The sequence below is a fragment of the Plasmopara halstedii genome (genome assembly GCF_900000015.1).
Source record: "Plasmopara halstedii genome assembly, contig: Scaffold_444, whole genome shotgun sequence".
NCBI classification, from domain to species: domain Eukaryota; phylum Oomycota; class Peronosporomycetes; order Peronosporales; family Peronosporaceae; genus Plasmopara; species Plasmopara halstedii.
The window spans coordinates 483,893-499,625 of record NW_020187364.1 but is presented as its reverse complement, the minus strand read 5'-3'; the positions used below and the strand labels follow the sequence as shown (position 1 = coordinate 499,625).

Sequence of the window (15,733 nt, the reverse complement as noted above, 5' to 3'; positions counted from 1 at the left end):
ATACGACCGAACGAGGAGATTAACTCGTCGTCGCTTCTGAATGAAGCTGTCCTGGAGGACATCATGAGGTTGCTAAACGCACGAAGTGGATCGTCGATCCTAAAGGATCCCTCGGATCCGTAATGTCCTTTGGTAATGGAATTCAAGACGTCGTCTCCAAGGACCAGCCGTCGGTCCTACCTCGGACCGAGGTGTGCGTCATGAGATCAGCCTGGTTCCGGGAGCCAAATACTGCGTAATACGTCGATGACTCCTGCCCAAGGAGCAGTGTGACGCATTGACGCCTTTCCCCGTGCGAAGCACGTCGCAGAATGGTGCGTGAGAGCAAGTCTCCCCATTCGACTTCCAAGTTTTGTGTCCGGAAGCCGAACGACAAGTGACGTATTGATCACACTTACATTAAGCTAAACGCTGTCACCATTCCGGTACAGACGCCAATTTGTAGAAAGGATGTTCTCCAGAACAATATGGTTGGCTGTACGAAGTACAGCGCACTCGACTTGGTGATGGTTATTACCGATTGCTCATGAGAGCGAGTGATATTCCGCTGACAGTGGTGAGTGCTCCGAGCAGAATGCTCTGGGAGTGGCTGGTAATGCTCCAAAGGCTGACAAATGTACCAGCAGCATTTTTTTTGTCTTGTGACGCAGTTGTTCAGGCCCCATCGGGCGTATGCACATACATCCTTCGACAAAATCTCTTTATTAAGGTGCTTCTTTTGAAAGCGTGGCCTTCGAGCGAATCGCGCTAAGGTCAAGGCCATTGTGGACTGGCCGGTTCCGAAGGACTAAAAGGACTTGCGCTAGTGGCTCGGCCTCGACAACTAATTGCACAAGTATAGCGCGAATTATGCGGAATGGAGTTGGGACACCGAGCATCGGGAGCTTTTGAAAGGAACAAAGACAGCATCCTCTATGAATTGATACTGGCGTTGCCAAATCCGATCGTCCTTTTAGAGTCGTCTATGACGCTTCGGACTTTGCCATCCGCTGTGAACTGCTGCAAGCGGCAAGATCGGGTGATCGCGTTCAAATCTCGCCAGCTTAAAGCTACGAGAGGAGCTACCCAGTCCACGACAAGGAATTACTTGCGATATAGTATGCACTTGTCAAGTTCAGAGTGCTCCTGCCTAGCTCAAAGCCGTTTGCGATCTACACAGATCATGCATCATTACGCGCTACGACTCAGTCGCCTCACCTCTCGCAGAGGATAGTCAGGTGGCTCACCTTTTTTGCAGAATATAACTTTAAGTTGAAATATAAACCAGGAAGTCAGAATGCTTTGGCTGATGCGCTGTCGCGGATGACCACTCGCTCTCATGAGCAATTGATAATGCAGACCAGATTATGAGCTTGCTCATGCCACGACGGTGACGTCGTCAGTGACAGATTTGATCCGCGCCGCATACGCATGGTATGTGTGTGGCGCTGCTACAGGCTCCAAGAAATTGTCATTAATATTCGTTGAATACGGGCTGTTGTATTATAGCACCGATTAGACGGACACGCCACGAAGTGTGGCTCCTTACGATGAGGATTTGAAATACTTTATTTTCTGAGAGGTCATCTCGGTCGTGAGAAGACGTACATCTCGGTGAGCTGCCACTATTGGTGGCCCAAGCTGTACAAGTGGACGAACACATATGTGCGCGTGCGTGAGACTTGTCAGAGGGTGAATACTTTCTAATACAGCAGCGCTGTTGACCAGTTTACCGGTGTCCTCCGAATGTTGGCAGTCAATGAGTATGAAATTTGCTTTTGGCCTGCCAAAAGACTCAGCGGGCAACACGGGTGAGGTGGTCTTTGTGGACCGTTTAAGCAAGATGGCTCATCTTGCGGATATACCGGACACCATTGACGGGTGGGTACAGCAGCGCTTTTTGTGGACCCTGTCTTTCGACAATATGGACTCCCGGAGTCAATTGTTTCCGATAGAGACCCACTTCACTGGGAAGTTTGGTCGATAGTGTTCACGGTGCTGGGCACCAAATTAACTATGTCAACAGCAAAGCATCTGTAGACCGATGTTCAAACTGAGCGCGTGAAACCCGTCGTTGAAGACGTTCTTCGCAGCGTCTGCGCTGAGGCACCGAAGCGCTGGAGCGCCCTGCTGTCACTTGCAGAGTTTGCTCTGAACAATGTAGTGCATGCGTCTACCGGCTACGGGCATGCTCATCCTCGATTCCCGCTGAATCCGCCATCCTTTTTGGGTGGGGGAGGAATAGCTGAACGGCTAGCTGATGTCAGCCTCCTTACTGTCCATGAAGAAGTCGATGACTTCCTGTCTGCCGGACTAAGTGTCCCACGACACGCTCGCGATGCGATGGCTGAAAGAGAAACATGCATAAAGAATATGCAGACGGAAAAAGCAGAAGAAAAGCTGAGGGCGTTGAAATCGGTTTTATTAGATGCTAAAACCTTCCTACACATGCAGTCTCTGCTGTCTTTGAGACAAAGCTCCGTCCACGATTTATTGAACCTTTTAATGTCGTGGCAAAACGAAGCCTTGCGTATACGCTAAACCTTCCGAGGAGGGTGCGCACCTACCCGTTGGTTTATATGGGCTTGATTTAGCCGTTCCGGAATCCGACGCAGGCAAACGCGGAAGCATTGGCACCAGAGCGGCGCCCAATGGCGCTCGGTCACCTAGAAGTTAAGCTAGCAGCTAGTACGAGCACGAATTGCAACAATTTCCGTTTCCAACGGCGCAGGGCGCTCCACCGTCAAACAAAGTGACGTATTTGATTGCTCGACGGCTAGGAGCCGCTCCGACAGAGCGCGATAGTCCTCAACGTGAGGCAGTCGGTGCACAAAGTGTTCCAAGCTCTCAAGGTATTCCACACAGCGTTATGCGGCCTCGGAAAGATGCTCGGCGGAGTGCCGATGACGACGGACTTTCTCCTTCAAAGCTCGAAAATCATCGCGAGTCACCGGACGGCGATCGACCAAGTCGTCATCGCCCGCCGCCGACTTTTTTTGCAGAGAATGGCGGCGTCCACTACCTCGTGGAACGCCTTGAAGGTCAACGTCGTCGACAGAGTCGGACTCAATATCTTGTGAAGCGGCGGGGATATCCAAACTCCGAGAACTACGTGGGAATTTGAGGTGCCACTTCGGCAAGACTGCCCAGACGTTGTGGACGCTTATAATCAGAAGGATGATGACGCTTTGCACTTCTTGGCAGTAGCTCGGGAAGCCGAAGGGCCGGGAGCTGAGCTCAAGTAATGGCCCTGAGCTGCTGTGGTCGTAGATTCACCCGTGTGAATGACCACAGAGCTCGCAGGAGCGTGATGGATGATTCAATGTGTCGCATGGCGACAATACGCAGGAAGTCGGCGTTGCGCCTTGAATTTGGCCGACTCTAAAATAAGATGGCGCTCTTCGCGAACGTCCACTTTCTTGTGGCTCCGCTATAAGGTAGACAGCGAGGAATGTTTCCGGTGCCGCTGCACCCATCGCTCAAAGGGCGCCTCATCATCCGCAGCCCTTTCGCCAGAGGCGAGAAACACATGAATATTCCGCAGTGCGGGTACAGGAGCGCCTCCTTTTTGAGCTCGAAGTCGAGCGCGGTAACGATCCCTTGTGGTACCAAAAAGCGAGCTCGGAGAGATTTTCGCTTATCAAGCTCAGCTTGTGTATTGGCCGGTGACCCGACTACGTAGACGTCTAACGGTCGAGTGATCGCGTCTTTTGCTATCGTAGCGATATTCGCCGAGCAGAAGCCGTATTCCACACGAGGGTCTAGGACCGAACGTGGATACGAACGCATGAGAGCCGTCCTGTAAGCAGCCTCCAACTGCTGCTCCTGTGTCTCATCGAGGCGATTGGTAATAATACTACTCCCCCCGGAAGTCGGGAGGTCTGGGAACGGACACGGTGTCCACAAGGCTCGAGCAGAGCTCACGGCACACCTCGCTCTCCTCATCTTCCCATGCTAGGAAAGGAGTACCCGACTCGTAGTCAACTTCCTCCGAATCCTCGACGAGGAAATATGTCGCCCGGTAGCCGAGGGCTTGGGATGTGCTCCCCGTAAAGGTACTGTCCGGAGATGCTTCGCGTGGAGAAGACGAAGAAGGTCTCTGCCCACGGGTGCCCTCGTAAACAGCGAGACTAGGTGTCTTTCGTGTCATAGACACGGGGCTCATTGAGCAGAGAATGTATAAAGATGGTCCTTGGGACGTAACGGTGTCTCAGACACGCGAGCCTCGTATGAGGCGACAGTCAAATGCAAAGTATTAAAGCTTGGGGGAATGGTTTTACTCTGGGTACGTGTAACCTAGATTTATTTACTTAAGTACCCATAATGAGACACATAAGTGTAATGTAAATTTCATCTAATTATCCAATATTGTCTGAAAGTGTAAGGCAACTTTTATCCATTCATACAGTACACACTATAGAAAGCGTTTCTAAAGTAAAAATCATATTTGTTTACAAAGCCAAAAAAGACAACCGAACATACAGAAAGAGTCAAGACTGTAACATTTAATTTCTATCATCTCATGGCTGACGCAGATCAGAAGCGCGAACGACTGCATTCAACAGTCCGATTGAATCACTTTACACTGCAGTTCGAAGATCCAGCACTAGAGAAAGTCTATCAAGCTGAATTATATCCCCGGAAGAAAGCACTTTGGTTGCGTTCGCTGCTCCCAGCTGCAGCCTCTCAACTTCTATTCGCCCTAGCCGATGGCCTTGATTTTTCAATTGAAAACCTCTTAATATCTATTCCAACACGCATTTTCATAGCAGTAAGTAACCTGCATATCAAAAGTATTAAATTTAACATTTTCAATCCTTTAGATGTTTCAAGTGGCAATGTATATCCTTGTCCGATGGGATCTCGTCCGTGCTCAAGAACAAACAATCGTGTTGGTATCTGGAATCAGCGGAATCGTCACTCTCCTACTTTATACTCTCCAACGTTCAAGTCTTTGTCATTGGGTAATCTTTGTCACTGAAACTTAATCTCACGAATCCTCTAATATTTCATCTTTTGTCCTAGGATGCTCTTTTTGTAACCTTTGGACTCTCGTTCTATACCATCCCCAAGATTACACCTCTTGGTTACGTCTCGTCATTCTATGGAAGTTGGAGCACTACCTTCTTCTATTCAATTCTTGCTTTTACCATTCAATCACCATTGAAACGAGCTCCAGTAATCCTCAGTATGTGCTTTCTAGTGCCAATGGTTTGGATCTTTAATACCATTGCCTACTCTTCCGAATATCATGCTCGAGAACGTTTTGCTTTACGACGTCGATTAAGACGCGAACGAATTACAGTCGCAGTTGCATGTGATGATAGAGTACATCAAAAGGAAGAGAATGGATGGGTTGTTTTCAACTTACTATCATTACATGGGTTACTAGCTGCAAATCGAAAGGGTACAACTTCATTTCTTCTTGCAGTGATACTTTGGGGAATGATGACATTAGGAGGATGGACATCATTACCAAAAGGTTTGAAATTTGTTGATGAAGCCACAGGATGGGCGTGGTTTAGTCATTGTGCAGGAGGGACAGTATTTCTTGTATTACGAACGAGAAGGTTACGTTGGGTTGTGATTGTACCCGTTTTGGGAGCTTTTGTCTTATATCTATTGACTCTTACTATTCCTGCTTCGTGGATTATCATCTCAGCTCATAGTGTTGGATATGGTTTACTTTTGGCTTCAATTATCTTAACAATGGGTGTCTTTGGATGGTTTCTATGTGCTTGGCGACAACTTGTGAGTTTCTTAACCCGATCGTGTTTTTTATTTCCTCAATTACAAGCAGGAATGGAACAAGAATATCCACTTCTTGTAAGGATTGTATCTGAATATACTGCAGGATTTGATCCTGAGATTCTAGCAGCTCGTGTACCAATAACAACAGTAAGTAAAACACTTGGGACTCAATGTACGGATAGAATTGAAGATGGAAATGTCAAAATGCTTGCGACTTTTCAAGATACCAATTCAATGGTTCAGAAGAAAGATGAGATGAAGTTGAGTTCGAATGATTGTACGATCAAAAGTTCACATTCTATGATCACAAAGCATAAAGAATCAACTTTTGCTACAAGATCTACAATCATGTCGGTCTTACCATCATTTACACCTGGTAAATGTTTCTTTTGTTCACAAAATGAAGCGGAACATTTGGTACCTGCTTGTGGAATGTGGGGCAAGTGGACACATTGGCGAATGAATCAACACTTTCCTTCATCTCTTGATTCTAAAACTTCGAAAATCTCGTCAAACGTAGCCATGTGTACTTCATACTATGATCTTCAAAAGACAAAACAAGAGTTAGAAGTTCAAATTGAAGATGAAGAGAAGAAAGTGAAGAGTCTTTTGAAACAAAATCAAGATTTAAAAGAACAAGTCAAGAAGGGAGAGATGGAAAAACTACAACTCATGACAAAAGTTTATGCTATGGAAGAGAAACATTCACATGAAATTCAACAAAAGGAGATGCAATGGAATCGAAAACTTGCACTTATGCAGCAAGAATTCAATCAAACTCTTCAACATCATAAACTTGAAATTGAAACAACTACAAAAACCTTTTCAAATGCTTTGAAAACCAATGAATTACAAGTTGAAACGCTAGTTACTCGCCTTCAAAGTGCTGAAACTGATGTTCAAAGTCTTCGTTTGAAGTTAGAGACGAGTGAAAAGAATGTTTTCAAATGGAAAACTCAAGCAACAGCATCTCTTGACAAGAAACTTCATTCAACGCACGTCTTGTGTTCTCCCTCCAAGCTTCAAACGTTTCCTTCTTCAAGACGTTTACCATATGCTCAATCGTTAGAAATTGAAGGATTACGAGAATCAAGTCGAAAGTCCAAAGATGAAGTGGATTATTCAAAACAATGGCAACGATTTCAAGCTGAAACATTAGAATAAATCTAATGCTGGTGGTGACACACTACCATTGATGATGAAATCTTGATAATATTGTCTTAACACGTTTGTATACTTTCGTAGTGAATGAGCTGCATAGATTTGACATGACTCAGGATACTTGACAGATGCTGCAAGATGACGTAAATTATCTAAAATCGCTACTTCTTCACTTGGTAAATATCGTAGATAATATGGTAATTTTCGTTCTAAAGCTTCGTCAAGTTCTTCAAGTTCAATCCAAGGTTTTCCACCTGGTAATCCTTCATTCAATCCATCGGTTTGATCATCAAGTGTCTTGCGATTTAATGTACGAAATGCATGTGCACGATTTTGAGCTGCAATGGATTCCAATTGAAACTTTCGAGTTCTTGAATGAGCTTCACGACGTTCATGATGGAGAATAACAGCAAAACATGCATCAAATGCACGCCAAAGAGCTTGTTCTGTATTCAATTCATGAACGTCTGTTGCTGTTATATTCATATATAAAGTTGATGGTTCAAGTACATTCTTACCAAGTAAGAAATGATCAATTGGTGATTCCAAAACAATTCGATTTGCTCGTACACATCGATAAACAAGTAAATGATGATATTTCGTACGTACATCCTCATTCCAATGAAGAAACAGAGTCATATGACGTTGAACAAGAGCTTTGAGAATATTTTGTCGTACTAAGCCATCAAAATAATCCATTTGATGGTATAAAAAAAGTAAAGTACGTCCAAGAATTTCATGATGATCACTTGAAAGCATGACACGAATTCCTGCTGCAAATGTGATGCCTTGAAACGTTGGAGGTAAACGATAAACAATTTGATGTTTTGCTTGAGATGGAGAACAATCAAGTAACATGGCACTCGCACAAAACCATTCTTCAAATCGTGTTAAACACACATCGACACTTCGTGCATGCAAGACATTTGTACATTCATACATTGCAAGGATACAAATGTCAAGAAGATCAGGATTTCGTAAGAGTTGAATGACATTATCTAAAACGGTACGAATGGCACGAATCGATGCAAGTTCAAATGGAATTGCTGTTTCTTGACTTGGAAGTTCAAGTTCTATAGATGATGAAGGAAGAGGACCACAAGTATCACGTACGTACAAATACTTTGCCCAACATGCTTCTTTGAGTACTAATAGCGACACACGAAGTAAGAGCGTGTAGCCAGGTAAACAAGTCCATAAAATCTTGGAATCAAGTGCTGTATGAGCTATATGAAGACATAGAAATCCCATAAATTTCGAAAAAAATTCACCATCGTGAGTAAGTTTGAATAGCCAGGATGGAATTCCATGTTGAGTTGAGAAAATATTTGAGTCTGGACATTCTTTTAAATAGGGTGCATATCGAGTCCATTGAAATAACGTTGGATTGGAATGAATGAACGTATCTTCATCTTGAGTTTGTTCATTTGTACGTTGATTCTCGACATTTTTCATAAGGATTTCAAACCAACGTTCTAAAGACTTGACAAATGTCTGTGTACAGATTGATCGTCCACTTTGTGTAACACTTTCATTCTCTGCAAGCCATTGTTTGTCATGATATGCTTTTGAAATTTCTTCTAACATGGCAGATTGAAGAACTGGCACTCGAAAGAAACATACAGCAAAGACACGTGCGAAGAATCGTGTTTCAGCTAATGAAATGTACGATCGACGTTTTTGTCGTACAATGTCAAGCGTAGTGGCTGCGTATTGAAATGTAGCAATGAGCAAGAATCGATACATGTCGAAATCACGTTCACGTTCTATTGTCTCATCAAAAGATTCCATGCTTTTGTAATTCATTTTAATGTTTTCATTGTCACGTTTTGGACCATTGAATGAAAAGGATTTTGGTCCATTCGCTTTCGGAGTTTTATTGATTGAAACATCGTTCGAAAGTAAGTGAAATTCCACACGTTCAACGATCATTCCAATCAATTGAAAGTATAGATTTCGTAAGTCAATTGAAATAGTTGAATCGTTTGAATGAAGTTGTACGATCATGTATTTCCAAACAAGTAAAAGTGTACGACGACATTGTCGAAAGACTTTTCGAGATGAAGCATTCGCAGCATAAAATTCTTGAATTCGTTGTTGATTCTCGCGACCAGCCATTTGTTGTAGTAATTTGAAAAGAGCTTGAAATGTTTCAATCGAATTCTCAACATTAGCTTTCGTACACTCAGCAACGAGTTGAGGAATTTTTAAAAGTAATCGTTCCCACTCATGATCACTCGTTTTAATCTTTGAATCAGTAGTAGAAAATGTCGAAGTCAAAGACGTAGCGCTTGAAAGTGTTCCGGATGTCTCTAAACGTGCTTCAAGCTCTGCTGTACTCAACGTAGTTGATGTCGATGCATGGAATAAAAACGTCGACGATGTGTTAATATCTTCGTGATTGATCTCTCGAGTCGAGTGTTTACTCTGAAATGACTTAAGAAAGCGCTTGAATCTGTGCACCATAGCGCCAAGGTCTTTAAAGTTTAAGTGACTTGAGAATAACCCACTCGTTGCTATCTATTATCTCGTCAATCGTACCGTTTTGTCAAACGGGAGTCCAAACTTTCTAGATCGCGTGACAATCGATTGTGCCTGTCCTTTGGCAAGAGACGGAGAAGAGAGAAGAGTCTATTTTCGAATCTATCGTTAATGTAAACAGACAAGATATTATGTACGTACAATCAAAACTCTGTCAATATATTCAAGTTAAACAACCATGGATGCAGTAATTTCCTGATCTTTCGCTTCCGTTGATGGTCTTGTAGTAAACGACGCCAAGACATTCCCGTCAGCTTTAGCACGTTGTAAATGAAGTGTATTCATACGTACAAACGTCACTTTCTCCCGTGTTTCTCGATCTTTTGGTGCATCTAAAGCATGTAACAAAGCTCCTTCTCGTGCACAAGAAACAGGCATGACAAAGATTCGACATGCTAGAGCTTGTAACGTTGGCCATTTCGATCCTTCAAGAATCCAAAAATCCAATGGTGTGATCTCTTTTCGTTTTGGATTCTTCATACTTTGACAAAATGCAGTATATTCCGCACAAAGTGTTTCATCTTCCTGATCTTTTGTTCCAAATGTCAAAAGTTCATGTTCGACTTGGACTTTTTCTTCAGTTGAAAAGTTTTGACCAAGATATCGAGGATCTAAAAGATACGCAATGCGATGAGCTGAACCAAGTACTAAAGTCTCTTGTTCTCGTATCAATGTGACAATTGAGATCTTTTCAAGTGATGTCAAGACTTGATTTGCTTCAATTGTTGAAATTAATGTTTGAAATGACAGGAAAACTTCGGAAATTGCGATTGAAGATTTTGTTCCAGGTGTAAAAGTTGTTAAAAGTGCGTGAAATGGTTGAAATATTGCCAAATATTTGTCGAGTTTTTCAACAAACGATGGATGATGAACAAGTTGAAAAACTTGTTTTTGTTTCGAAGGAGAACAAGTGAAATTTTCAATTGAAAGCGTTTGAAAAATTTCAGCTTGAAGAAGTGAAAGATACGCTTGTGTTAATGAGATTCGACGTCGGATTGTAATGTGGACCACTTCACATGGATAAATTTCCAATTCGTTAGAAATGACTTTTAATTTCTCGTGGGGTACAAAATCAAGCAAATCGTAACATTGTAATGCAAATTGTTGCAATTCTTCCAGAAAGGGTACACTTGTGGTACGTGATCCAATAAAAAAAGTTTGTAGTAATGAATAGAATGCATACCGCATACATCCATGGAAATACATGGTAGGAAATTGAAGTTGAAATTGCTTGAGTAATGTTTTTCTTTCCATAGTTAACGGCATAATACAACCAGCAATTGGACAGGAAATGGATTCAATAAGTTGTACCACATGATGAACAAAAAGTGCCATATTTGTACCAGCATTTGGTACATGAGCAAAATCGACGTATAAGGGGTACATTGGAGAACTAGCTAATGTTGCCATACAAATTAAACGTTCTTTCTCTTCATGAAACTCAAGCGATAACGTTGCAGGTACTAATCCACTTTGAAGAAAGTGAAGCACTTGATTCTTCACACGTTCATAACATTGATCAAGTAATTCCGTCATTAATGTCTCTTTGGTACAAAGTGCCACTTCCGTACCATTCACTTGAAAAGCTTGTGACAAATAAGACAACTCAAGAGTACCATTTAGCAATTTATCCACTTCTATGGTCGTAAATAAGTGCATTGCGATGTTTTCATTCACTTTAACCCAATCATACTTTGTCCCACATTTTTGTGTATCGGATAGTGGCATTGCCACAGGATGAATCATTTTAAATGAGGTGCCACTTGCCACTGTTGATGGTACCATTTGATTCAAAGTGTAACCTGAAGTAACTCGAGATGGTACATAATTTGACTGTCGTCGATTTAATTCAGCCAAATACCATGGTGGTACATCACTTGGAGATAATGTTTCAATAAGCCGCAAAAATGGAGCACATTTCATTAAATGAGCACGCGCTTGTGCCCATTTCTTATGATATTGCACTAATTGATTGCAATGACGGCACTCGGCAGAAAAAAGTTTCTGAGGCTCCACCAATGACGTAAAATATGCCCAGGACCGTGATGGAGGACGACCGCGTGGACGCCGAGAGACGTCAATGAGCGGCTGAGTGGCGTCCATTGGATAGAGCGTTTATCTTTTTCTGCCGAGTAGTTTACCGGTATTGTGGCAAGTTTGAGACGGTAGCGTCCCTTTGTTTTAGAATAACTCGAAATATAACATTTTCAAAATACGAGTGACGGATCTTTCCCGCCATTTAGCCTTGAGCGTAGGGTGACCTTTAGGAGCCAGCTTCAGTAAACGAAGCTTGCGACTAGAACGTGAGGTAATGCTTGACTCTGATAGAATGAAGGACGAAGCTGATACGGTAGCATTCCAGTTCCGGGCAAACCCCCTATTCGATAGAAATACGAGCTGTTTGTATAGTTGACACAAATAGTAGCGATACCTTCACACTTTCTTTTGCTTCATCTCTCGTATGTAATTGTAAATCTCTTCCACGAAATTTTGGTTACCAAGTGATACTTGCAACGTATGTCTTGCCTTAGTCGTTAGACACCTAGTAAGTCGGTCAACACTTGCGATCAGTACAAATAAATTGAGAATATCGTGATCAAAGTGAATGAGTAACAAGCATGCACGCTTCATATTCTACAATGACCGCTGCATATATTATCATCTGCTTCAATTCTTGTATTATCACAATAAATTAGCTATTGATTACGAATCTTTCTCTTCCTATCTTTCATGCACTGATTTGTCTAAAGTGTTCAAATATCTTCATTCACATACATTTATATTATTAGCAATCACCAACTCGAATGTGATGCACTGGATGCTCGCTGTCAAGTGAGCGAATTTTGGCAAGTAAACTACTAATGTGATGTAAGGAAAGAAGTTTGGGAAAACTAAAGATAGTAAGGAACACGGTTGAAATGAATATGAAGATAATTCGATTATTCAAGGTTTTGTTTTAGCGAGGCGACTCGCAAGAATAAAATCCTCGGTTTTCTTGGTAGCCTTTTCAAGGGATTTGCCTTGTTGAATCAATTTCCGATACATCTGCATTGCTTGGAGATCCTCCCGAGATAAATTGTCAGAAAGAGATTGTAGTCTTGCAAGAAATGAAATCGATTTTGTTGCCGGGGTCTTGACGCGTTTGACTCGGAAACTTCTTTGTTCATCGCTTTCATCGACGCTTGAAGTGGTGCGCAACATTTTTTCAGGATTGGCACTGGTCTTCGCTATGTTTGAGGCTTCCTCTACGTGAGATGGAAGTCCGTTGCCATTAGCAAAAAGTGATGCTACGATCAAAATGGTGACTAGACGTATTTTTATCATCGTGGAGCTGATTCTCGATATATGAAATGCTGCCAACAACAAAAATTGAAGAATGATGTGGGATTATACCACGGGATCACAAATACCATTCCAGTTTTATACACGTGTTATTGTGCAATGCATATGTCGATCATCTATACAGATATGAATGTGAATAGTAGATAAGTGAGTTTGTAATGCTCTTCATTAGAAGCAGATGAATTGAAGAGGGATTTGAAGTTTCGGGGAAACATAAAAGTCACTCCTTTGAATTCAGGATACAAAGTCATATCTTGCAATGCTGTATCCATTGTCGCGAGTGTTTCTGTGCAAGATTAAAGTATGCGTACATCTTAATGATCGAAGAATTTTGGACTTTATGAATTGACGTGTATGACTCTGGTGTTAGCTTGTTTTGATCCACGTATATTTGACTGCCCTAACTATTGATCGTTAGCAGATCCGTAATCTCAAAGAAACAAGACATGAGACAGCTTTTTTGTTTGACAACCAAAAGTGTTTCTAGATCTATCACATCGAGTGGCCAGAACCCCACAATTGTGAGCGATCAGGTGTGACAGCGATTGAAATTGAAGTAGATAGAGTTTGAAGTGTTATACGTCAGAATCAGATGCACCCATGAAAGGTGAATACATAGCAATTACTCCTTGGAAGTTTGATACCTTACAGTTCCAAGACAGGTGTATCTCAATTTTAATGTCGCTGGCAAATTTAATCTCAGCAAGGGTTTCAAGCGTAAAGCGTCCCATCATCCGATGAACATCCACCAATGTGTCACTTTTTCTAGATATTTGCTACATGTGTTTCAGACATCTGCTACATGTGTTTCTGTAGAAGGATAAAGCTCATGTAGTGATGATCGAAGTATGTATGAAGTGACGTGAAAAAACTTGATGACTTCGGTAATCATATAGAAACTATGCTTCTATATAAAGACTACATAGTCTTGCCTTTTAAGTGATATGTCGATGTTATGTCACTGGCATGGAAAGCAAAGTGAGTCAGTGTACATGAAAGCAGATGAGAGGAAGAGAAGCTTCTTAGTCATGATGATTAAGTATACGAACGTAGTAGATTTGCAGGTAGATATGCAGATAATGACGAAAAGGTCGACGAACACAAATGTAGATTGTCTCATCTTAAATTTTCACGGAATCGTCATTATCTAGCCATCACACAATCTTCCTCACTGACGTATCAAAGCATCATCGACTCATACTGTCGTATTTCTGCTATCAGCAATAACAACTCAATTGCGTCACTATTCTATATCAAATTCTTCCGCTGTCATTTCGTCGCTGTCTTTCATGAACATAAATTGTAGTTTCTCGCGCATTTAACGAGATTAATGCGGGCGTCGTTCTCTTATATTGTGCTTGAGCTATAAGCAGACTGTGGTCATCAAAGCATTGATCATTGTAAGATCGTTATTAAAAAAAATATTGTTAGAGTGAATCCCAACACCCGAGTTTTCTAAGTGAATTCAGCCACTAATCTTGTTGAGATTGCCCCGCTGAATGGTCCGATACGGCGGTTGTGTGACCGCGGTTTCATACGACGGTTGAGGCACGTCTGTTACGACGAATAATTACGGAAGTTATCACGGATATGACAAGAGTCTTCCATTGTTTTAGATAATTGCAGAAGCTTCTAGTAGGATCAGGCTTAGAGGTAGCAAAGCGAACTAAGGGCTCGCTTAGATATTTACCTTCTATTCAACAGGTAAGCAGCCACAACCAAGCCTTCTTTCAATCTACGTCTATCTCGCGCAAAATTGATGCCGAAGTCTTCCAGTGAAGTTGGGCCCTCCGTGATTTCTACAATCGCTCGGCGTTTCACGGTGACGCGTGAACGATCTCAAGATGGAAAGTGGTACAAGCATGGCAGAACATCTGCACTCTTTTGTCGAGCTGGTAGTGGGACTCTAGACTATGGGGGGGCGGTAGATGAGTCACGCCAGTTGGTAGAACTTCTGAGTAGTCTGCCGTCGGAGTGAAATAATTTCGTCGATTGTGGAGAATGCGAAGGACATAACACTGATCGAGGTCAAGGAAAAGCTGCCCAAGGAATCAAAGAAACTACCAAGGAAAGAAGCTCTTCCGCGTAAATGGAAGCGCTTGACGATTCAAAGGTGGAAGGGGCAATGGACGAAAAAATGGTTTCCCAAGGGTTAAATGGCAAGTGATTCAACTTTTTCAAATTTGGACACTGCCCAGCCGGGAAGCAATTCGACAGCTACGACGCGGTGTTTGCTGTTGGTGAAGGAAGATCAGCAGGATGGTTGATCGACAGCGAAGCGACTTCCCACGTGACCCCGCACAGAAAGGATTTGTTCGATTACAAGGGTTGAAGCAAGCGTTGAAGCGACGATTGCAGACGGCAAGAAGTTGATCGTCAAAGGAATCGGTTTCGTGAAACTGACCGGTCTTGACGGAAAAGCTATTCGCACGATTAAAACTCTGTACATTCCAGAATTCGACAAACGTTACTGTCAGTCGGCAAGCTTGTGGAGCGGGGCATGAATGTGGAGTTCTCGCGTTCGTCATGCGTCATCTGGAACAAGGATCAAGCAATTGCGTCGGGTACAAGAATCGGAAAGGATATGCTTGACTGTGAGCAAGAAGAAGCGTGTCTTGTGGAACATTCCGGGGTGACAGTCAGTGGAAGCTTTGGCATGCTCGCATGGGACACCCAAGCAAGGATGGGTTGGTCAAGACGCAGCGCTCGACGAAAGGCATCCCACTAATAAAGCCAGACACGGAAACGTTATGTGCCGGATGTTTGAAGGGCAAGCAGACAGTCATCACATTATTTTCACATTCGATGTCGAAGACCGCGTGTACTCTAGCGCGCGCACACAGATGTCATGGAACCAATGAGGACTCCATCGAAGGGTGCTGCCAAGTACATTTTAACGTTTGTGGATGACTTTTCAAGATATATGGCGATATTCATGATCAAGATCAGGAGTGAAGTG

At 42.7% G+C, this 15,733-nt stretch overlaps 3 protein-coding genes across 3 annotated transcripts; 1 reads left to right on the top strand and 2 right to left on the bottom strand.

The window, feature by feature from the left end:
* Window positions 1–4,501: 4,501 nt before the first annotated feature.
* On the top strand, window positions 4,502–6,894 carry PHALS_10061 (uncharacterized protein; the record flags this gene model as incomplete). The annotated part of the gene is made up of 3 exons (XM_024725417.1): window positions 4,502–4,750; window positions 4,803–4,943; window positions 5,005–6,894. The coding sequence occupies 3 exons, from the start codon at window positions 4,502–4,504 to the stop codon at window positions 6,892–6,894; spliced, it is 2,280 nt and encodes a 759-aa protein (XP_024576196.1).
* A 22-nt stretch (window positions 6,895–6,916) lies between these two features.
* Window positions 6,917–11,535, bottom strand: PHALS_10060 (Uncharacterised protein family UPF0592; the record flags this gene model as incomplete). The annotated part of the gene is made up of 5 exons (XM_024725416.1): window positions 6,917–6,935; window positions 7,004–9,346; window positions 9,433–9,460; window positions 9,610–9,652; window positions 9,724–11,535. 5 exons carry the CDS (start codon window positions 11,533–11,535, stop codon window positions 6,917–6,919), a joined length of 4,245 nt encoding a protein of 1,414 aa, XP_024576195.1.
* An 840-nt stretch (window positions 11,536–12,375) lies between these two features.
* PHALS_10059 (RxLR-like protein) lies at window positions 12,376–12,756 on the bottom strand (the record flags this gene model as incomplete). The annotated part of the gene is made up of 1 exon (XM_024725415.1): window positions 12,376–12,756. The coding sequence occupies one exon, from the start codon at window positions 12,754–12,756 to the stop codon at window positions 12,376–12,378; it is 381 nt and encodes a 126-aa protein (XP_024576194.1).
* Window positions 12,757–15,733: the final 2,977 nt, after the last annotated feature.